At 42.0% G+C, this 25014-nt stretch overlaps 1 protein-coding gene across 7 annotated transcripts in view; it reads right to left on the minus strand.

Annotated features, from left to right (window-relative positions):
• Positions 1-17932: 17932 nt before the first annotated feature.
• Positions 17933-25014, minus strand: part of ARPP19 (cAMP regulated phosphoprotein 19) — a 30417-nt gene continuing 23335 nt past the window's right edge. For all 7 annotated transcript variants that reach the window (XM_009429152.5, XM_054666962.2, XM_063794158.1 and 4 more), the window contains one exon: positions 17933-22798. In XM_009429152.5, the coding sequence (XP_009427427.1) occupies positions 22628-22798 (171 nt within the window). In that variant the 3' untranslated portion in view covers positions 17933-22627. The remainder of the gene's footprint in view (positions 22799-25014) is intronic.

The raw sequence follows: 25014 nt of genomic DNA on the forward strand, positions 1-25014 counted from the left end.
CCGCCGCCGCCTCGCGCGCTGCCGAGGCCCGGAAACCCGCCCGGGACATGGGCCCCGAGGGCGCGGCACACCCCGGGCGCCCCCACCCCGAAGCGAGCCCGGGGCCCTCTGCTGCGGAGCCTAGCTCCCGCGGTAGCGCAGCCATGGCAGGGGCTGTTACTGTGTCCGAGTAAACGACGGGAGCCTCCAGGCTGCTCCTCCCGTCCTTCCAAGCATTCCTAGGGAGAGGATTTAGGGGAAGCCCTCTTGAAAGACTGTAGAATAACCCAGAACTGTAGAAGAGCCTTGTCAGCAGCAGTGACCCGGGAGATGGGCAATGCAGGACCGGGAATTTCAGGTTAAGGTTGATCACCAAGGTCATTCCGAGCACCTCGATGTCTGCAGCAAAGCCGTCTCCCGATACCAGAGGGCAAGGGCCGCTTCTAAGCTACAGAAACTTAAGTGACTTTGAAACGAGATAGCCCAGGGGACAGCCCAGGTGCCTCTTTCCTAGACCTGTGCCTTTGCGGAGATGCAACTACCCTTCTGTCCCAGCCTTCTTCCCGTCCTGTTCTCTCCTGGTGATTGTCGGCTTCATGGTGGCACCTGAAGTTTATCCGGTTGCCACCTGAAAATGACGGAGTACTTACATGGAAAATCTGTATTACAGTTTAACTCAGCATCAAAAGGGCAAAGCCGCCCTCACTCTCCTCACGGTGATCCTTGGACATCCAGCACAAGAATGTGGTCTTTCTACTCCCAACCCTGCGCTGTCTTCATCCTCTATCTTCTCCCCACCCTCATTGTCGTTTCTGGTTGAATAATCTTCATTCTTTGTTGTTGTCGTTGTTGTTGTTGCTGTTTTTGTTTGTTTAATCCCTGCCTCTTTGTAGTGCCCTCATCTCTTGTTTCTTTGAACTACAACTGGTCCCCAGTGCCTGTCATGGTAATCTGGTAGACCATTTCTATCACGAACAACTCTCATGGCTGAGGCCCCCGGTTGTGTGTGTTGTGTGCGTGTGTATTTGGAGAAAGACCGTTCACTGAAAGGAACAGGGGGCCAGTCCTTACTCCGTGGAACTCAGACCTCTCCTCTTCGCCCACAATCCCCTCAGAAATGCTAGAGGGAATGTCTACTGAGTCGAAAGTCCTACAGATTTGTCTCTGTTCCTTCCCATTGCAAAACCAAATCGCTTTCATGTTTCTGGGACCCACTCTTTCTTCACCCAGACATAAAAAGAGGAAACGTGTGCAGTGACGACCAGCGGAACGGAAGGAGCACTGGACTGAGATTTAGGAGGCCTGGCTCCTACGCCTTGCAGTTTCTTCATGTCGTGTGCAAGGTGGTAACCACTCTGTCTGTTTTCTCGCCTTCAAATAATACCTACCTCTCAGGACTGTCGAGAAATGCTGAGTATACTGAGAAAAAAAAAAAAAAAAACTAAAAAACTGGACGAGTTCTTGTAGGTGTGAATGCTTTCTTCGTTTTCTATTTTTTTCAAGTGATGAGGAGAAAACAGAAAGGGGAATTATCCTCTTATAAGTCCAGAACACATGCATTCAACCACTCAAATATTTGGGGCCATACTAAGAGGAAGGTAATGGAGATGAGGAGGAGAAGAGTTTTGTATTTTTATTTATTGATTGATTGATACTGAGTCTTGTTCTGTTGCCTAGGCTGGAGTCCAGTGGCACAATCTCGGCTCACTGCAACCTCTGCCTCCCAGGTTCAAGCAATTCTCATGCCTCAGCCTCCTGAGTAGCTAGGATTACAGGTGTCCACCACCACGCTCAGCTAATTTTTGTATTTTTAGTAGAGACGGGGTTTCACCATGTTGTCCAGGCTGGCCTCAAACTCCTGACCTCAGGCTATCCACCCGCCTCAGCCTCCCAAAGTTCTGAGATTACAAGAATGAGCCACCACGCCTGGCCGGGTTCTGTATTCTTGACCTTACTTTACTTTGTTCAGAAAAAAAGCAGAGTAAAAAGCCAGAAGCAGCAAAGGGAAGCCCCGAGGGGTGGCCTCCGCTAACTTCCATGTATGCGTTCATAGTCCCAAGCACCGTGTCACTAGTGAGGTGTAGAAATCAGCAATAGTTACAGCTTCTAAGGGTTTAGGATCCCCCTCTCAGAGTAGCCAGAGGGTAGTGTATTCTTAAGTTGTTAAAGTTTTCCGTTATTGCTTTATTATTGGGAGCATTTTTATGTAGGGTGTTTTCAAATGAAAACAATGTCTAGGTTTATATGAAAAATTCCATTCCTTATTTTCAACAAATATTGGGAGCTATCATATGCCAGACATTGTTCTACATGTTGAGAATTCAGGCATGAGCAAAACAGATGAAGAGCCCTGACCCCATGGAGCTTCCATTCTAGTCAGGGAGAAAGGCAATGATAGAGTTAGAAGGTAAAGTTGGTAAGTGGTGTATTAGTTTCCTAGGGCTGCCATGATAAAGTAATACAAACTGTGCTTAACCAACAGAGAGGTATTATCTCACAGTTCTGGGGTCTAGAAGTCTGAGATCAAAGGATTGGGAGGGTTGGTTCCTTCTGAGGACTGTGAAGGAGAATTTGTTCCTTGCCTCTCTCCTGCCTTCTGATAGTTTGTGGACAATCTTTGGCATTTGACATTTTTTAGCTTTTGCTACATCCCCCAATCTCTGCCCTCATCTTCATGTGGCAGGCTCCCTGTGTGTGCGCATGTCTCTATATCCAAACTGTCCCTTCTTATAAGGACACAGTCATAATTGAATTAGGGCCCAACCCACTGCCCTCATCCTAAGTTGATCATCTGCAAAGATGGTGTTTCCAAATAAGGTCACACTCACAGGGATGGTGGGGTGGGGAGAGGTCAGAACTTCAACATTTTTTGAGGGACACAACTCAAACCAGAACAGTATGCAATGAGAAAAAACATACAGAGAAGAAAGAATTTGGGGAAAGAAGCAATTTGAATTAGGGTAGTCATCAAATTCCAATTGAATTATTTTTAATTGAGGGCTTATTATATGTCAGCACTTAAGATAATAAAGATATAGAGATGAGTGAAACATGATCACTGGCCTGGAGGAGCTCACTGCAAGGGGTGGCTGGAGGGGTAGCAGAAGAGGCAGTCCTTGCTGCACGGTCATACAAAATAGTAACTAATTCTGTAAGATTGGCCCAATTCTAGAAGTAGAAGCCCAATGCTGTGTTACTGGTTATATATAGTACATCAGTTGAGATTGGCATATCCTAATATTTAATGCTTCAGAGGACTAGGTACTGGGCATAGGTGACATTTAAGTCAGCGAGAAAGAACTCCAAATAGTTCATTGAGAGATCTAAGTGGTGATATGGATGGGAAGTCGTTTGTGGTTGAAGGACATGTGGGGGAACAGCATGAGGAAATGAAGCTATGGAACAGAAAAAAGTCAAGAATACAGTAAGGCTAACTGAAAACACTTTTGAAAGATGGGAGGCAAGTATCAGGAACTGCTTGGCTTCCCACCTCTTCCCTTCCCCAACTCCAGCTAGTTATTCTAGCTGCCCCTCACCTGTGAGCTTAGGCAACCCTAGGAAAGGAGGATAAAAAAGTGCTGTACTTAACTCAAAAGGTACAATACTTAATTCAATATCAAATAAATAATATATGTGAAAATTTTATGTGCAAAGTATATTGTAAATGTAAATTATTTTATTTTTTATTTTTTGAGACAGAGTCTCACTCTGTCGCCCAGGCTGGAGTGCAGTGGCATGATCTCAGCTTGCTACAATCTACACCTCCCTCTCGGGTTCAAGCGATTCTCCTGCCTCAGCCTCATGAGTAGCTGGGATTACAGGCACGTGCCACCACACCCAGCTAATTTTTGTATTTTACAGTAGAAGCAGAGTTTCACTATGTTGGCTAGGCTGGTCTTGAATTCCTGAACTCAAGTGATCCACCTGCCTTGGCTTCCCAAACTGCTGGAATTATAGGTGTGAGTCACTGCACCTGGCCTATTACTATTATTTTTATTCCCGATACCTATTACTATAATTCTGGATTCTAATCTTGTGTGTCCTAATGTATCTGTCTGATCTCTGGTCTTTTGTACCCCAGTCTTCTAGCCTGTGTCCTGACCACCTGCTATTTGACCAGCTTGTGTATCTCTATGCTTAGCTCCATGGCACCTGATTGCTTCAAACAGTTGATTTTTTTTCTTGGATCTTTAAATACTTCCAGCCCAATTCCATAGACTTCATATTGCCTTGATCTTCCTGAATGACATCATGTTATAGTACTTGTGGACCCCTCTCATCCTGTACCTCCAACACCCACAGACACACACTTGCCTTACATGTCGTGGTGATGGAACCTCTTGAATAGTGAAAATGACTTAGATCCAAATGGCCTAGATTCTAGTCCCAGTTCCAACCTAGAGCAAGTCAGGGGAGCTTTTTTAAAAAAAAAAAAAAATAATAATAATAATAATAATAAACTTTTTATTTCAGAACAGTTTTAGATTACAGAAAAATTGCAAAGATAGTGTGGAATTCCCATATATCCTGCAACCAGTTTCCCCTATTATAAATGTCTTACATTTTTATGGTACACTTGTTACAATTAATCAGCCAATAGTGACTTGTTGTAATTAACTAAAATACATACTTGACTCAGGTTTCCTTAGTTTTACCTAATGTCCTTTTTCTGTTTCAGGATCCTGTCCAGGATGCCACATTACATTTAGTCGTCATGTCTCATTAGGATCTTCTTTATGACCTGAAGCCTTATTTAAATTAAAAAAAAATTTAAAAAGAACAAAAGATCTTCCTAGCTGACAGTTTCTCAGGCTTTCTTTGTTTTTGATGACAATTTTGAGGAGTATAGGTCAGATATTTTGTAGAATGTGTCTCAATTGGGCTATGTCTTGATTAGACTGGGATTATAAATTTGTTTTGCCTTTTTTTGTTTTTTTTTTTTGAGACAGGGTCTCACTCTGTCACCCAAGCTGCAGTGCAGTGGAGCAATCTAGGCTCACTACAGCCTCAATCTCCCAGGCTCAAGTGATCCTCCTTCCTTAGCCTCCCAAGTAGCTGGGACCACAGGTATATGCCACCACGCCTGGCTAATTTAAAAAAATTTTTATCAAGACAAAGTTCTACTGTGTTGCACAAGCTGATCTTGAATCTGTGAGCTCAAATGATCCTCTCATCTCAGCCTCCTCAAGTGCTGGGATTACAGGTGTGAGCTACTAAGACCACAGAGTAAAATGTCATTTTCATCACATCACCAGGGTCACACTACCAACATGACTTTCCATTGTTGATATTGACCTTGATCGCCTGGCTCAGGTTGTGTTTATCAGGTTTCTTCACTGTGAAGGTGCCTTCTCCTGCTGTTATGGGCTGAACTGTGTCCCCATCCAAAATTCATATGCTGAAATCTTAATTCCCAGTACCTCAGAATGTGACTATATTTGGAGACAGTGTCTTTAAAGAAGAAATTAAGTTACAATGAGGTCAATTGGATTTAATTCAATATGACTGATGTCCTTATAAGAAGAAAAGATTAAGACACAGACAGGTACAGAGGGAAGACCATGCAAAGACACAGAGAAAACACAACAATCTATAAGCCAAGGAGAGAAGAAACCGGAAGAAACCAACTCTGCCAACCCCTTGATCTTGAGCTTCTAGTCAGAACTGTAAGAAAATAAATTTCTGTTGTTTAAGCCACAGCTCTAGCAAACTAGTACCACAGTCCTCTTTTTCATACTGTGGTCTCGAAAGAAGTCACTATATGCAGCCCCCACCTAAAGATTGGGGCATATGCTCCACCTCCGTGAGGATGGAGTACCTAAATTATTTAGAATTCTTCTGCATGGGAGCTTTGTCTCATCTCCCCCCGTATTCATTCATTCAATCATTTATTGATATCAGTATAGACTTATGGCATTTATGTTATACTCTGGGTTATAATTCAGTACTACTCAATCTTGTTGCTCGGGTTGTTGATGCTATGGCCATGGGGAGCTCTTTCAGTTGGCTCCTATGTCCCTTTGACACCCTCATCATTGCATGTTATTTGGTTTTAGTTTCGTTTGTTTTTCTCAGAGTACTTCCTTACTTTCTAGAACTATAAGATGCTCCAGGCTCATTCTATATATTTTCTCATCCAGTTCTATAATCAACCATTTCTCCAAGGAGACTTTCATTGGAGAATGGTATTAGAAACCAAGATTTGGGTCTGGTTGCTACTGGGGTATTGTTGCTTCTAGGTCCTCTCAGCTACAGAGTGAGAAAATACTGTATGTATGTTTACTAACTCATGCATGTACACATATCTATAAGTATTTCTGTATGTGGCCCTGTGTCTTTATTAAGGTAAATGTGAGTTCACACTGATGTTTCCAACTTTAATTCATTACCATATGAATCATTCTAGCCTCTTCCCCTTGCTTTCTATAAATTCTCACTCAGTGAAAAACCTGAGCCTATCTTTTTTAGTCAGAGAAACCAACATGGCCAGGCACGGTGGCTCACGCCTGTAATCCCAGCACTTTGGGAGGCTGAGGCGGGTGGATCACAAGGTCAGGAGTTCAAGACCAGCCTGGCCAACGTGGCGAAACTCCATCTCTACTAAAAATACAAAAAAAATTAGCTGGGCATGGTGGTGCATGCCTGTAATCCCAGCTACTCGGGAGGCTGAAGCAGGAGAATTGCTTGAACCAGGACCCAGGAGGTGGAGGTTGCAGTGAGCCGAGATCACACCACTGCATTCCAGCCTGGGCTACAGAGCGAGACTCCGTCTCAAAAAAAAAAAAAAAAAAAAAAGAAAAAGAAAAGAAAAAAAAGAAACCAGGATACCTTTTATGTGTATTATTATTAAGGAGTTCAGATGAGATAATGAGAAAGTATGTTGGAAACCAGATCGTGCTATACAATTTTAATGTATTATTAATCACAGGTCTTTTGGGTGTTTTGTTTGTTTGTTTGTTTTTGAGACAGAGTCTCACTCTGTCACCCAGGCTGGAGTGCAGTGGCCCAATCTCAGCTCACTGCAACCTCCACCTCCCGGGTTCAAATTATTCTCCTGCCTTAGCCTCCTGAGTACCTGGGACTACAGGCGCCAGCCACCACGCCCAGCTAATTTTTTTTTTTTTCTATTTTTAGTAGAGACGATGTTTCACCATATTGACCAGGCTGGTCTCGAACTCCTGACCTTGTGATCTGCCCGCCTCGGCCTCACAAAGTGCTAGGATTACAGGTGTAACCCACCGTGCCCAGCCATTAATCATGTTTTTAATCCCACCTCCTCCTGCATATTCTCTCCATGCCCTGGACTGCCCGATTCTGTCATGCTGCAGGATCCGGTGGAAGCTGAATCAATAATTGAGTGGCTTCTGAAAGAGCACTTTTGATAGGGAACAAAATGAAGTTAGGGTCAGCCAGAAAGGATGAGTAACTCAAAGATTAGGACCATAAGAATGTATTGATATATTTGGGTATACAGTACTACCTGGCTGTAAGGACCTCTTTTAATAACTTAAGGCATAGCAAATCCAAATGAATAAGGAGATATTGGATTCTTTTTTTTTGAGATGGAGTCTCGCTCTGTCGCCCAGGCTGGAGTGCAGTGGCACAATCTCGGCTCACTGCAAGCTCCGCCTCCCGGGTTCACGCCATTCTCCTGCCTCAGCCTCCTGAGTAGCTGGGACTACAGTCACCCGCCACCACGCTGGCTAATTTTTTTGTATTTTTAGTAGAGACGGGGTTTCACCGTGTTAGCCAGGATGGTCTCGATTTCCTGACCTCGTGATCCGCCCGTCTCAGCCTCCCAAAGTGCTGGGATTACAGGCGTGAGCCACCGCGCCCGGCCTAGGAGATATTGGATTCTTATAACTCTCTGAAGTTCTCACACACTAAAGTGGGTGACTGACAACATTGCAGTGTTGTAGTGAAGAGGCATATCAGAAGGTGTGACAGCTGTCATATTTATGTTTGTCTGTCATCTTTTCTATAATTAGGGGAAATTTCTATATTAGTCCTGCCTCCTGATAGAAATATCAGACTCAAATTTTCATCTCTTTTGTAGCTCGATGCCGTTACATAACCTAGGCTCTAACAACCTAGATTCTAACAACCTTGATTCCTCTGTACAAGACAGGATTCAAAAGTGAGAAATGTGAGGAAAGTGGCTCTTCCCAGAACTTCCAATGAGCATAGCAGCAGAGATGAACAAATCTGGGGGATAACGGTGGTTACAGCAAGGTTGGGCTCCTGGCTTTCAGTGTTTTGTGGTGGCAAAAGCAGTAGCAGCAGCAGTTTCCATGATCAGACCATTGCTCTTACGTGTTTCTGGGGTTGCTCCTGGAATATTTACATAAAGCTGTTTCTCTAGCCTTTCCAATAATTTTGTAAGTCATCCAGTAACTTTTAGTTACTTAGTTTGTTTATTGAGACAAGGTCTCGCTCTTATTTATTTAAAAGGCCCTGTCTCACTCTGTTGCCCAGCTGGAGTGCAGTGGTGTGATCATGGCTCACTGCAGCCTCGACCTCGCTGGGCTCAGGTGATTCTCCCGCCTCAGCCTCCCGAGTAGCTGGGACTACAGGCATGCGCCACCACACCCAGCTAATTTTTGTATTTTTTGTGGAGATGGAGGTTTTATCATGTTGATCAGGCTGGCCTCAAACTCCTGAACTCAAGCAGTCCACCCACCTCAACCTCCCGAAGCGCTGGGATTACCGTCATAAGCCACTGTTTCTGGTCATGATCTGGTAACTTTTGATAAATCCTTTATCTGACTAAATGAGCCAGAATTACATATTTGTGATTAATAACCTGACTATTATAGAGTGGTATACTAGGGGTCAATGGAAATGACTATAATCTCAAGAATACAGTTTTGTCCAGAAAGTATTTATTGGGTACCCACTGTGACTTGGCACTGGACTGAGGGCTACAGCAAAATAGTACAACACTATAAGGGATAGTAATGGAAGGAAGGTACTTAAAATACATTGTAATTCAGTGCTAAAACAGTATTTCATGGAAATAGTTATTGTCTCAGAGAATGGAACAATTAACTTGCTATGGGGAAAGGAAATATTCAGCTTTCACGGAGGTGATGTTTAAGTTCTAAAATATAAGTAGTAATGTATAAACAGATATCACCAACTAAGGCAAGCCATGGATTGGAGAAAGATATTTATGATGCATATAACTATCAAATAATTTTTTAAAATAAAGAACTTCCACCACTTCTAGGCAACCTGACTGATATGGTTTGGCTGTGTCCCCACCCAAATCTCATCTCAAATTGTAATCCAAATTGTAATCCCCACATGTGAGGGAGGGACCTGGTGGGAGCTGATTGAATCACAGGGGTAGTTTCCCCCATGCTATTCTTGTGATAGTGAGTGAGTTCTCACGAGAGATGGTTGTTTGATAAGTGTCTGGCACTTCTCCCTTCTTGCTCTCTCTCTCCTGCTTCCTTGTGAAGAAGGTACTTGCCTCCCCTTTGCCTTCTGCCATGATTATAAGTTTCCTGAGGTGTCCCCAGCCATGTGGAACTGTGAGTCAATTAAACCTCTTTCCTTTATAAATTACCCAGTCTCAGGTAGTATCTATAGCAGTGTGAAAACAGACTGATACACTAACCTAAGACATGGACAGAAAGCAATAGCTGCCATTCATGTAATCCAGAAAATAATGAATTCAGTTCAGAGTTTTCTGTAGCAAAAACAAACAAACAAACAAAACCCCACAAAAAAACTCTAAAGATACTTGATACGATAGAAGGTATTAAAATATTGTGGCTGGCTAGGCACGGTGGCTCACACCTGTAATCCCAGCACTTTGGGAGGCCGAGGCAGGTGGATCACCTGAGGTCAGGAGTTCGAGACCAGCCTGACCAACACAGAGAAACCCCATCTTTACTAAAAATACAAAATTAGCCAGGCATGGTGGCACATGCCTGTAATCCCAGCTACTTAGGAGGCTGAGACAAGAGAATCGCTTGAACCCAGGAGGTAGAGGTTGTGATGAGCCAAGATCGCACCATTGTACTCCAGCCTGAGCAACAAGAGCAAAACTTTGTCTCAAAAAAAAAAAAAAAAAAAAAAAATCATTGTGGCTATGATGGAGGCCAAAAGTACAAGGGAAAAAAATAATTAGAAACACCAGGTGTGTTACTCCATTCTCATGGTGCTATGAAGAAATACCCAAGGTTGGATAATTAATAAAGAAAAGAGATTTAATTGACTCACAGTTTCACATGGCTGGGGAGGTCTAAGGAAAGTTACTATTATGGTGGAAGGCACCTCTTCACATGGCAGCAGGAGAGAGAATAAGTGCAAGCAGGGGAAATGCCAGATGCTTATAAAACCATCAGATCTCGTGAGAACTCACTCGCTGTTGCAAGAACAGCATGGGGGAAATGACCCCCATGATTCAATTACCTCCCATGGGGCCCCTCTCATGATGTGGGGATTATAGGACTACAATTCAAGATGAGATTTGGGTGGGGACACAAAGCCTAACCATATCATTCCACTCCTGGCCCCTCCCAAATCTCATGTCCTCACATTTCAAAACACAATCATGCCCTTCCAACAGTCCCACAAATGCTTAACTCATTCTAGCTTTAACCCAAAAGTCCAAGTCCAAAGTCTCATCTGAGACAAGGCAAATCCCTTCTGCCTATGAGTCTACAAAATCAAAAGCAAGTTAGTTAGTTCCTAGATACAATGGGTATACCTGCAATGGGTAAATACACCCATTCCAAATGGGAGAAATTGGCCAAAACAAAGGGGCTAGAGGCCCCATGCAAGTCTGAAATCCAATACGGCAGTCATTAAACCTTAAAGTTCCAAAATGATCTCTTTTGACTCCATGTCTCATATCCAAGTCACACTGATGCAAGAGGTGGGTTCCCATGGCCTTGGGCAGCTCCACCCCTGTGGTTTTGCAGGGTGCAGCCCTTTTCTCAGCTGCTTTCACAGGCTGGTGTTAAGTACCTATGGCTCTTCCAGGCACAGGGTACAAGCTGTTGGTGGATCTACCATGCTGGGGTCTGGAGGACAGTGGCCCTCTTCTCACAACCCCAGTAGGCAGAGCCCCAGTGGGGACTCAGAGTGGGGGCTCTGACCTCTGCACTGCCCTAGCAGAGGTTCTCCATGAGGGCCCTGCTCCTGCAGCAGACTTCTGCCTGGACATCCAGGCATTTCCATACATCCTCCTAAATCTAGATGGAGATTCCCAAACCTCAATTCTTGACTTCTGTGCACCCACAGGAAACTGCCAAAGCTTGGGGCTTGCACTCTCTAAAGCAACAGACTGAGCTGTACCTTGACCTGTTTTAGCCATGGCTGGAGCAGCTGGGATGCAGTCCAGAGGCTGCACACAGCAGGGGGGCCTGGACCCGGCCCAAGAAACCACATATTCCTCCTAGGCCTCCAGGTCTGTGATGGGAGGGGCTGCCATGAAGGTCTCTGACATGACCTGGAGACATTTTCCCCATTGTCTTGGTAATTAACATTCAGGTCCTTGTTACGCAAATTTATGCTGCCAGCTTGAGTTTCTCCCCAGAAAATTGGTTTTTCTTGTCTATTGCATCATCAGGCAGCAAATTTTCCAAACTTTTATGCTCTGCTTCCTCTTGAGTGCTTTGCCACTTAGAAATTTCTTCTACCAGATACCCTTAATCATCTCTCTCAAGTTTAAAGTTCCACAGATCTCTTGGGCAGGGGCAAAATGCCACCAGTCTCTTTGCATGGCAGGAATGACCTTTACTCCAGTTCCCAACAAGTTCCTTATCTCCATCTGAGACCACCTTAGCCTGGGCTTTATTGCCTATATCACTATCAGCATTTTGGTCAAAGCCATTCAACAAGTCTCTAAAAAGTTCCAAATTTTCCCACATTCTTTCTGTCTTCTGAGCCCTCCAAGTCTCCAGGAAGTGCCAAACTTTCCCACATTTTCCTGTCTTCTTCTGAGCCCTCCAAACTGTTCCAAGTCTGCCTGTTACCAGTTCCAAAGTCACTTCCACATTTTCGGTATTCTTTTTTTTTTTTTTTGAGGAGTCTCGCTCTGTCGCCCAGGCTGGAGTGCAGTGGCGCGATCTCTGCTCACTGCAAGCTCCGCCTCCCAGGTTCACGCCATTCTCCTGCCTCAGCCTCCTGAGTAGCTGGGACTACAGGTGCCCACCCCCACGCCCGGCTAATTATTTTTTGTGATTTTTTTTTAGTAGAGACAGGGTTTCACCATGTTAGCTAGGATGGTCTCAATCTCCTGACCTTGTGATTTGCCCGCCTTGGCCTCCCAGAGTGCTGGGATTACAGGCGTGAGCCACCGCACCCGGCCATTTTCGGTATTCTTATAGCAGTGCCCCAATACCTCAGTACCAATTTACTGTATTAGTCCATTCTCATGCTGCTATGAAAAGATACCAAAGGCAGGGTAATTTATAAAGAAAAGACGTTTAATTGACTCAGTTTTGCGTGGCTAGGGAGGCCTCAGGAAACTTATAATCATGGCAGAAGGCACCTCTTCACAGGGCTGCAGGAGAGAGAATGAGTGCAAGCAGGGGAAATGCCAGACAGCATAAACTGATCTGCAGTGACTTATATCAACCTAAAGATAGAAGAACTACTAATAACGGTTATAAGATAGAATGCAAATGTTATCAAACTTGATAATGAAATTGTAAAAACACACATGACAAAACTTAAGGATTGAGAGTCAAAGAGAAATAATAAGGGCCTTAATATTGCCATCTTATACAATAGAGAGCCAAGAAATACTGTCTACAGCTAATGAAATAAGAAAGATAAAACTGTATTATTAAATATTATAAAGGAAGCCTATAAAGGAATCAAAAATAGTGATATTATGATACTAAAAGAAGGATGGGGAAAAAAGGAGGTGGGAAGTGTTGTGAGCAAAATCATCATCTATCGGTCTGGAAAGCCATTATAATTAATTATTAATATTATTATGATGTATTTTTTCGAGACAGGATCTTGCTCTGTCACCCAGGTTGGAGTGCAGTGGCATAATCATACCTCACTTCTGCCTACACTCCCAGGCTCAAACAATTATCCTGCCTCAGCCTTCTGAGTAGCTAGGACTACACACCACCGCACCACCATGCCCAGCTAATTGGAAAAAAAAAATTTTTTTTTTTTTGAGATGGATTCTCACTACGTTGCCCAGGTTGGTCTGAACTCTTGACCTCAAGCAATCCTCCTACCTCAACCTCCCAAAGTCCCCGATTCCAGGCATGAGCCACTGCACCTGGCCCCCATTAATTTATGTCTAAAGTTAAATTAAGAAAACAAGAAACAGTGGTATAAAATACTATTGAGAGATGTGGAGGCAACTGCCAGAAAAAAAACCAAAAACACAAAATAGTTTGAGTCTTCCAAGTAGTTCTTCCCCTAAAGAGCTAAACTTGGTGGCAGAGAGGTATATTTTGTAATTCTTGGGTTTTCACAATGTCCTTCTATACTGTTCACTTCAGAATCACATGCAATAACAATTTTTGATGAAAAAGAAGAGAGGAGCGGAAAATGAAGTCCAATGGGAATTTAATGTGGAACCAAGTTTCCGTTCTATCATTCTATTTCATATTTTTTACCCTATGGTTGAGCCCCTGCTTGATGGCATTTGCTGCATTTGGTTCTCTTAAAAAAATAGTTATGGTAGTTATGAATTTAAACAATGATCCCAAAGAAACCACTTTTACATTTTGAGATCCTTTCTGGATCTGTTAATGTACTTACATGCTTTTACAAAGTTGTAAAGACCCTTCTGAACCCTCAGCACACTTCTCAAACCTCTACCCTCTTCCCTTCATACCCCACCCTGGAAAATGACCTTACCAACCTTTCTCCTATGGATGGGACTCAGGTCATTTAGCAGGCACTGTCCTCTACTGTCCTTTGTCCCCACCTGACCTCTAGTCACTCACCACTGACTGAAAGACATGCTAAGGCTGATCATCCCAGCACTTGCCCTCTTGCCTCCTCTCTATCTTTGGTTTGCCTTTCATACTTTTTGTTTTGCCTATAACCATAATCAAATCTTTCTTACATTTAAAATAAAACCAAAAACTGTTTTTTTCTTCTTGAGACAGCATCTCACTCTGTCACCCAAGCTGGAGTGCAGTGGTGTGATCATGGCTCACTGCATCCTTGACCTCCTGGGCTCAAGGGATTCTCCCACCTCAGCCTCCTGAGTAGCTGGAACCACAGAGGTATGCTACCATGCCTGGCTAATTTTTATTATTTTTATTTTTATTTTTTGAGACAGAGTCTCACTTTGTTGCCCAGGGTGCAGTGCAGTGGCACAATCTCGGCTCACTGCAACCTCCACCTCCTGGGTTCAAGCAATTCTCCTGCCTCAGCCTCCCGAGTAGCTGGGATTACAGGTGCACACCACCATGCCCAGCTACATTTTTGTATTTTTTGTAGAAATGGGGTTTCACCATGTTGGCCAGGCTGCTCTCAAACTCCTGACCTTAAGTGATTCACCTGCCATGGCCTCCCAAAATGCTGGGATTACAGGCATGAGGTGGGATGCGGTGATGTCTGGCCCTTGGCTAATTTTTAAAGTGATTTCTAGAGACAGAGTCTCAATGTGTTGCCCAGGCTGGTCTCAAACTTCCGGGCTCAAGTGATCCTCCCACCTCAGCCTCCCAAAGTGTTGGGATTACAGATATGAGCCACATCACCCAGCCCCTTTCACTAACTTTGAGCTTGGTTTGTTCATGCTTTTCTAGTTCTTTGAGGTGTATTATTAGATTGTTTATTTGGAAGCTTTCTACTTTTTTGTTTTAGGTGTTTATTGCTATAAACTTCTCTCTCAGCACTGCTTTTGCTGTATCCCATAGGTTTGCTATGTTGTTTCTTTTTCTTTCTTTCTTTTTTCTCTTTCTTTTTCTTTTCTTTTCTTTTTTCTTTTCTTTTCTTTTCTTTCTTTTTTTGACAAAGTCTTGCTCTTGCCCCCTAGGCTGGAGTGCGATTGGAGTGCAATGGCACGATCTCGGCTCACTGCAACCTCTGCCTCCCAGGTTCAAGTGATTCTCCTGCCTCAGCCTCCTGAGTAGCTGGGATTACAGGCGCCTGCCACCATGCCTGGCTAATTTTCGTATTTGCAGTAGAGACGGGGTTTCACCATGTTGGCCAGGCTGGTCTCGAACTCCTGACCTCAGGTGATCTGCCCGTCTCAGCCTCCCAAAGTGCTGGGATTACAGGCATGAACCATATTTTTTTTTTTTTTTTTTTTTTGAGACAGGGTTTGTCTTTGTCACCCAGGCTGGAGGTACAGTGGCTTGATCATGGCAACACTCCAGCCTCAACCTCCTGGACTCAAGCCATCCTCCCAACTTAGCCTCCCAAGTAGCTGAGACTACAGGTGTGCATCACTACACCTGGATAGTTTTTAAAATTTTTTGTAGAGATGGAGTCTTCACCATGTTGCCCAGGCTGGTCTCAAAATCCTGGGCTCAAGTGATCCTCCTGTCTTGGCCTCCCAATGTGCTGTGATTACAGGCATGAGCCACCTTGCCTGGCTGATATGTTGTGTTTCAATTTTCATTTGTTTCGAGAAAGATTTTGATTTCCTCCTTAATTTCTTCCTTGACTCAATGGTCATTCAGAAGCATGTTGTTTAATTTCCACTGTATTTTTATAATTTCCCAGGTTCCTCTTATTACTGATTTCTAGTTTTATTCCATTGTGGTCTGAAAAGATACTTGATTCCTGCAGAATGTTCCATGTGCTAATGAGAATGTATATTTTGTAACTGTTGGATAACTGTTCTGTAAATGTCTGTTAGGTCCATTTGGTCTAATGTGCAGTGTTTTTTTTTGTTTTGTTTTGTTTTTTTGAGATGCAGTCTCACTCTGTCACCCAGGCTAGAGTGCGTTGGTGTGATCTCAGCTCACTGCAACCTCTGCCTCCCAGGTTCAAGATTCCCCTGCCTCTGCCACCTGAGTAGCTGGGATTACAGGTGCATGCCACCACGTCTGGCTAATTTTTGTATTCTTAGCAGAAATGCGGTTTCACCATGTTGGCCAGGCTGGTCTCAAACTGCTGACCTCAAGTGATCCACCCACCTTGGCCTCCTGAAGTGCTGGGATTACAGGAGTGAGCCACCAAACCTAATGTGTAATTTAAACGCAGTTTTTAAATTTTCTGTCTAATGCTGAAAATGCAGTGTTGCAGTCTCCAACTATGATTGCATTAGTGTCTCTCTTTAGATCTAATAATACTTGCTTTATTAATTGGTGCTCCAATGTTGAGTATGTTTAGAACTGTTATATCCTGATAAAATTGATCCTTTTATCATTATATAATATGCTTCTCTCCTTACCGTTTTTGACTTAAAATCTGTTTAATCTAAGTATAGCTATTCCTGCATGCTTTTGGTCTCCGTTTGCATGGAAAAATCTTTTCCCATCCCTTTACTTTCAGTCTTATATGTGTCGTTACAAGTGAGATTAGTTCCTTGTAGGCAGCATACAGTTGGGTCATAATTTTGAATCCATTCAGCCACTTTACCTCTTTTAACTGGAAAGCTGTAATCCATTTACAAGATTATTGATATGTGAGGGCTTATTTCTGTGATTTTATTATTTCTGGTTGTTTTGTATATCACGAGCTGGTGTTGGCAGTTGCTGCAAGGGGCTGGGTTGGGCCAGTCCCCAGGCCTAGTGGTGGCATATTAGGTGGGTGCCCACTGTGGTGGTAGCAGCAGGTTCAACAGGACTGACATCAGGCCCCCAGGAGTCCTCAGAAGTCAACAATGGTGGACTCAGCTGGGTAATCCCCAGGGCCCTGGATGGCATGCTTGGACACAGGATGTGGAGCCAGACTGAGTGGACCTGTTCTCAAGCCTTCTAGTGGTGTGTGCAGGTGCTGACTGTGGCAGGCAGGGGGTGATCCTCAGGCTTATAGCAGGATGCTTGTGGTGGCGGTGGCAGGGCAGTGGCTACACTGCAGCTCTGACACTGTGGAGGGCAAGGTTGTTTTCAGTTGCAGCAGCCACACCCAGGAGGCTGTGAGCCTGTGCTTCACTCATGCATTGGCCCTGGTTACAGCAGCCTGCAGTCAGGCCACCACAGGTAGGGGAATTTGTCCTTGGGGCACATGAAAATGCATGGCAGCTTTACTACTGGGGCAGCAAGGTCTTTGCCAACGGCTGGGCACTTCAGCCCTGTAGGAAGCAGCCAGCTGTGATGGTGGCTATTGGTGGTGAACATCAATGAGGTTCTAGAGATGTGGAGATGCAAGTGCTGTAGGGCCTCTGGGCAGGATGCAGTTTGCAGGGCTAAGCTCTCAATATGGTGCCTTGCTGCAGCTGCTTAGGGCTTTGGGTGTGGGGATAGCATAAGCTCTGTCTCTGGAGCAGTATCTTTTGTGGTCTCCAGGCAGCTCCCTATGTTAGTCTTGGGGTCTGCGAGGGTCTAGAGGCTGTCCTGTGGCTGGGATGCAGGAGTCTGTGGTGAGAATGTGGACTTCTGGGAATCACTCATTTAATCTTTCCAGGCCCCCAGAAGATCCTGGCCAAGTAGGCTGCCTTGCTTCCCACTCCTACCTTAAGTGTTTCCTGTCCTTTTTCTGTTTAATTCCTGAGTTCTCTCTTGAATGATCTAGTTGAGGTGTTATCTCCTCACTATTGTGGCTCTTTGTAGAGAAGCTGAGTACCAGATGTCTCTAGTCACCCATGTTGAAGCCCCTCCTCTGTAATGTTTCACAAATAAGATGAAAAAGACTCACAATCTGCAAACATTTAATCCTACCTTAAGTACAAAGCCTTTACAAATGCAAAAAAAAAAAAAAAAAAAAAAAAAAAAAAATCAAAGATTACAAGTCAGTTTCTTTCTGCATACAGTAATAGCTGAAATGTAGAGATCAACTTCAGAAAAAATACACTGAAAAACATACCACTTTAATAAGACAAAACTGCAAATTAAATCAATAGAAATTAGGTAGATCCATTTATTTTTTAAATACAAGTATAATTTTGGAAGGGGTATTTGACAAATTCAGCATTAACTGCCAACTCTATAGACATGTTTTAACAAAAAGCAAAACAAAACAAAACAAAAAAACAAAAGAAGGCATTTACTCTTGGCCCTTTCAGTACAGGCGAAGTGTTCTATTGCATCACAAGTGCTAGTGATGCAGTAACAGATCCAAGGGCATAATATTAAATGTTTTTTTCCAACTGCGACTTAGTTGAAAAATAACATAATACAAACATATATTAATGGCTATCAAGACCACCAGTGATCTGCAGAATACCTAGAGGCCACCTAATTAGAAGATTGAAACTTAGTAAAACCGTATTAAAGTCAGTGTTTTTATTCTTAGATTAACAATGACAGAGTCAGATAGCTTTGATTACAATTTTATAAGGTGTGGTGGGGAATTGAGAGGAGACAGATATTGGGGAAGACTGGCAGTGTGTGCTGAGTTAGAGTTGGGAATGTGGCTCAAATTAGTCAATATTGATTAGGATATTGTTTTAGAAAATTTTAAATGTGTCCTAAATTGTGGCATATTGAAAACGATATTAAGGAACAATGATTCATTAGCCCTAAATACAATTTAATGAGTGCCATTGATGGGCTTAAGAAATAAGCAGGGATGGGGGATAGAGAGGCAAAATGAGGTGAAAGAGAAAATGGAAAGTGGAAAATATGCTTGAACATTGGAGTATGTGAGAAGGCCACCAAAGAAACTGCTTTAGTTATCACTCAGAAGTGCTCTTCCCATTGGCTACCTGCTTCTGATCACCCAAACACCAATTTTAGAGCACAGGAGCAGTAATCCCCTTTATCTGCAATTTCACTTTCTGTAGTTTGTTACCTGAGGCAACCTTGGTCCAAAAATATTATGTGGAAAATTCCAGAAATAAACAATTCATGTTTTAAATCATAAGCCAGCCGGGCATGGTGGTGCATGCCTATAATCCCAGCACTTTGGGAGGCTGAGGCGAGTGGATCACCTGAGGTCAGGAGTTCAAGACCAGCCTGGCCAACATGGTGAAACCCCGTCTCTACTAAAAGTACAAAAATTGGCTGGGCATGGTGGCGGACGCCTGTAATCCCAGCTACTTGGGAGGCTGAAGCAGGAGAACTGCTTGAACCCAGGAGGCAGAGGTTGCAGTGAGCCAAGATCGCACCACTGCACTCCAGCCTGGGCAACAGTGAGACTCCATCTCAAAAAAAAAAAAGAATAAAATAAAATAAATCACAAGCCATCCTGAGTGATGAAATCTCATGATCTCCTGTTCTGTCCTGCCTGGGATGTGAATCACCCCTTTGTCCTGCTTATCCACACTGTATACTACCTGCCCCTTAGTCGCTTAGTAGCCGCCTTGGTTGTCAGACTGAAAAAACATAGTTGATGAAGGGTTCAGTACTATCTGAGGTTTCAGGCATCCACTAGGGGTCTTGGAATGTATCTCTTGCAGATAAGGTGAGACTACTGTATTCCATTTCAGCTTCCATAAAACTTTACTAATTTGGATTAAGAACACAAGCCTGATTTAGTAAAAAGTATCCATAAATATTCAGAGGTATAGTTTTGTTTCATCAAGTAAAAAGAGCAACTAATTCCAACTGTTGAAGTAGTTAACAAGTAAAGGCTTCACCAGGCTTTCCTTGATGAATAGTTAAGACATATTTTTAGGTCATCAGCACAAGATTATTGAATAACTTGTATGCTACAAACATGCCACTTCCACTCATCGAAACAAGCCAATAATCCTTACTATTCCAACTTGCTGAGAACCATGTCAGATGCTGCGTTCAAGAATGAAATGTTCCTCAAAACTGTTCTATCAAATGTAGTAGCTATTGGACATAAAACAAGTAATTTATTTCAGACTTTAGTTTTCATGAAGTATTTATCAACAACTTCAATTTATTCCAACATTAATTTATGATAGGACAGTTATTAAAATTAACCATTTCTAAGACTGTAACTTTGAAATTGTTAAGAAATGGACAATTAAGCTCACTAGTCAAAATCTTGATTCAAGTGATGATCCAATAGCTTACAAATGTCTTCAATAAACTGAGCTTTGAGGCAGAAAAAAAAAAAAAAAAAAAATCTAAAACCTCTCTATCCCAAGCACCAATAATGGAGGCTAAGCAATTATACCTACAAATCCTTAACGACAGGTCTCTCCTAATGAAAAATCCTGAGATTTAAGCACTGTGACTTACAGAAGGCAGGTTGGCTTAATGAGGAAATTTACTTTTAATAAAAAGACAATCAGCAATATTTTGTTTTGGGCACTTAGCATTTCACAGATCCTCAATACGTTTTGAGGTAGGTCAAATATTAATTGTGTATTTTACAAACAAAACTCAAGCAGTTGTTTTATTACTTGTCCCAAACCACAGGAGCAGTTCTATCGTGGTCAGGAATAACATGGTCTCTCTGATCTTTCAGATTAATCTTTCATGTGTGAATTTAATGGTAATTACTTGCAAATATTCATAAAAAAACCAAAAGACTAGATATAGAAATTCTACTCTGGGATATTTTAAACTTCTTAAATTGATTCTATAATGAGTATATACTTGCTCTCATTACAAATATATATATATAACTGATCTTTACATTACAAATGACCACAGCAGTGACTGTGTTGCTTTTCTGCCTTTTGGGGTGAGTAGATCAGGAAGATAATCAGCAAGCTTTCCTCAGAGCACTAGGCAGCCTTTAACTTAAGGTGCTATGTTCGAGGCACCATTGACTATGATTTGGGGTCATAGGAGAGCAGGTATACTGATGGAACCAGGATTCAGAAAAGATGCCTGGATCCAAAAACGGGAGGCTCTCTGCAAGTCAAAGATGAAGAGAAAAATAGTAACATCTCAAGCTACTGATCCTGAGTATCTTGCTACAGCATTACAACTACTTGTGAGAGGAGCTCCTACAAGAGCAGTAAACTTGTCCCAGTAAAGTCTGTTAAGTTCTAACTAGATAAGCCACAAGTAAAACTAAATTGGTATTTTATTAAAGTGACATCTACAGAAGCAAACATCTAAACAGTTTTAATAGGAGTTTTACCTGTCATGTAAATTACTCTCATTGTCACAAGCCTAATTCAATTAGCTTGTCATAATTCCTAAAATAATTTACCAAAATTCAGCTCATCTTGACATAGGTTCTTGAGCCAGTATTCTGAACCGTTTCATTATAAAGTTCCTTTTATTTAAACAATTGTAGAATATTAGTAATAATAAAGGATCAAGAATAGTTAACTTGAGCCTAGGAGTAAGGTTGCAGTGAGCTGTGATTGCATTACTGCACTAGAGCTCAGGTGACAGAGCAAGGCCCTATCCTAAAAAAAAAAGAGAGAGGTTAACAACTGAGAAATTAGAAGGAAAACGCCATTATTGTCTTATATAAAAGAGTAAGGATATAGACACCTATGCTTCCATATACAACAAACAGCTCAATACCATTTGAGTCAAAGAACAAAGGGGAAAAAAAAGCAGGTGGCAGAGGGCATGGAATGCAGAGTACTGAAGCCTTTTATTCTAGGGTCTCCAAAACTGAGTGTGGAAGTAAAAAGTTTCTACATTTAAAAAGTTTATATAAATTACATGAATTGCAACTTTCATAAAAATCAAAATGAAAGGTTCTGCATAGGACAAAAGATATGCCTAAGCAACATATCGTATTTGCACAAGGCCACTGAATGTCATGGATATTAGTAACAAATGAAAAGCTTAAGTCTATGGCAGATTGAACTAAGATTTCAGTTTGGTATTCTATAAGCCCGAGATTGTAAACTACTCTTATTATACAAAAGCTATAATGATTTACAGAGTTTTGTGTAGGAACTCTTGTGCTTCTGGTTGGCACATTATCTACTTTTTAAGTATGTGAAATTAATACAGACATTTGTGAGAGGTTGTGCAAAACTACTGTATTTACAAAAATGGCACAAAAGTGAATTCAACAGTCAATGCACATGCATACTTCATTCACATCTTCAACAACAAAAGGTATTCTAACTCTACAGAACTGAATATTAGCTTCAACGGCAGCTGTTAAGCACTAGAGTCACATAAGTTACACCAGAATGGGCAAATATTGCCCAAGTAAAATTCTACTGTTAAAGCTGAAACAGGTTTAAGGCCATTCAAGTTCAAGCACAGAGATACAAATCTTTCAGAGCCCCATCTAGTTGTGTTTGAAATATGTGACCTTTCTTCTAACTTGTGGTCTTAAACTTCTGTTTTACAAAATCCAAAAGGTAAATACAGAAGAAATCAATACAATAGAGATTATATTAAATAAGAGTAACATACAAAGCTATAATTAAGATGAAGTAATGAAAGCCAAAACATTAAAATTTTAAAACTTGCTTGTTACTTGTTAGAACCAGTACTACACTAGGAGTTAGGTAATATATACAATTATTTTCAAGTAGTTTACTTATGTTGCTCTAACATGTCCTCTTCACCAGTGCACTGTTAAACTAATCAAAAACTCTACACATGTATATTCCACAATAGCAGCACACACTACTGCTACCTGCAAAGCTGTCAGTCTCAAATGACTAGTGAATGAAAGGAAATAAAAAGTAGATAAGTAACATATTAAGGAGAAATAATGAGATTTAGCAGATTCATGCACTTCAGCCTCTTAATCAGCCAGCCAGCTTGCTAGCAACGAGGGATGGCTTCCGTTGAGGAAGGTCCTGCGGAGTGGGAATGTGGTCACCAGTGACCTCCGTCTTATCAGGAGCTGCAGTAGGAAGTTGCTTGTTCTTCATTTTTGCTTTAGCCATGTTGTAATCCCCAGAATCAAAATATTTTTGCTATAAGTAAAAACAAAAAAAATTCAGATTAGAGCTTAGCAATTACTGATTTAAGATGTCAATGCAACCCCATGCTGTCCATATAAGGTTGGTCTAAAAAAATTTAAACAGGAATATTAATTAGATGAAATAGTCTCTGTACTGAGTTCCAGCATAAGTCAACAGTCGAGAAGCCCCCCTTCAGACTGGGCACAGTGGCTCACTCTTGAAATCCCAACACTTTGGGAGGCCAAGGCAGGCGAAACACTTAAGGTCAGGAGTTCCAGGCCAGCCTGGCCAATATGGCGAAACCCTGTCTCTACTAAAAAAAAAAAAACACAAAAAACAAAAAACAAAAATTAGCTGGGTGTGGTGGTGCACATCTGTAACTCCAGCTACTCCAGAGGTTGAAGCTTAAGAGTCATGTGAACCTGGGAGGTGGAGGCTGCAGTGAGCCAAGACTGCCCCACTGCACTCCAGCCTGGGCAACAGAGTGAGACTGTCTCAAAAAAAAAAAAAAAAGAACCTGCCTTCAGGCTTTCTTGAACCATTCTGGTTCTAATAAAGAACCATCAAGACTAATATAATATTAAGCTATTTGGGAAGTCCCAGACTCAGTGAAATAAAACCTTTCATTTACTAATGGAACAACCAGGTGAAACACTTGCTTAAATTATTTTATAAATAAAACACATAATTTGGCTGGGCATGGTGGCTCATGCCTGTAATCCCAGCACTTTGGGAGGCCGAGTTGGGTGGATCACTTGAGGTCAGAGGTCAGGAGTTTGAAACCAGAACGGCCAATATGGTGAAACCCCGTCTCTACTAAAAATACAAAAATTAGTCGGTTGTGGTGGCAGGTGTCCGTAATCCCAGCTACCCTGGAGGCTGAGACATGAGAATCGCTTGAACCCGGGGTGTGGTGGTTGCAGAGAGCTGAGATTGTGCCACTGCACTCCAGCCTGGGTGACAGAGCAAGACTCTGTCTCAAAAACAAAAAAACCAACCCCCCCCCATAATTATAGTTATTAAAACTATTATTTATAGTTCCTGGTATTGTTATTTAGAACAAGTGTTTCTGCAAGAATTTAAATCATACTTATTTGAACTAGAGCAGTTTACCAAAAATTAAGGTAAAAATATAAATATTAGAGTAATGAAAGAAATAAACTCACTAGAAATTATTACTTAAAATGCATATCCCTACTCCACACCTCCTCCATTTTTCACAGAGAGACATGAAGTATGACTACTGCTTTTTTTTTAGCTGCCCTTTACCACTAACATGCAAATTGTGATGAGATCTAAACATCAACCTTAATATAACTAACCTACTTGACTTCCAGAGTGAAAACATAAATTTGCCTGGGTTCTAACTTACACCTATCATGCTGAGCCCATCTTTACTGAGTGCCTGCTATATGTGAGGCACTATGTGAGAGCTGGAGTCAGATACAAAGAAGGGACAATAGTCAAGTAAATCAACAATTACAATACTGCCTTAAGCACACACAGTGCTATATGGTGTTCAAAGAAGGGGACTCTAATCTCAGTCTTGGGTTGGCAAAGGAAATAATCCAGGTATGAAACAAGGGCTTGGACAAAGGGTGAAGGGGAAGAAAACAGATAATATTTATGGAATCTTACGCTAATATCTTCAGGGATACTTCATGTGATAAAACAAAATAGCTAGGAACTCACAGCTTAGTATAAGACTATTGAGTGGCCTGAGGAAAAAGTCTCATTGGCTGCTTTCCTCCACCACTTTTTGATAAGCCAGACCTGGTCTATGGCCCAAAGGCCTAAAGACAGAAACTGCTTTAATGTATTACTATATATGTACCATACAGAACAGTAACAAGGAACCCTGGAACAGGCCCATCTAAAGCTTTCTGCAGCTTCACTTCTGTATGTTTTAAAATGAGCAGACAGAAAAACCTCAGAATTGTGATGCACTGTATTATATTAAAAAGCTATTTCTGAATTTTGTAGCCTCTAGAGGAGAACAAAGCAGCCTGCCAAACTTCTTATTTTGTCAGAAGCACATACTGAGAAATTTAACACTCATGTAAATTTTAGGCAGATTTTCCCCCAATGTAATAAATGCAGTTTCTAATGTAAGTAATTTTATAGTAAGCAAAAGTTCATCACAAGGGGGTCCCAATTAACTGTAGATTAGGCTACTCTGCTTGGGGGAAAGGAATTAAATTTAGTGTGACTAGAGATAAAACTAAAAT

Source organism: Pan troglodytes, chromosome 16 (assembly GCF_028858775.2).
Source record: "Pan troglodytes isolate AG18354 chromosome 16, NHGRI_mPanTro3-v2.0_pri, whole genome shotgun sequence".
NCBI classification, from domain to species: domain Eukaryota; kingdom Metazoa; phylum Chordata; class Mammalia; order Primates; family Hominidae; genus Pan; species Pan troglodytes.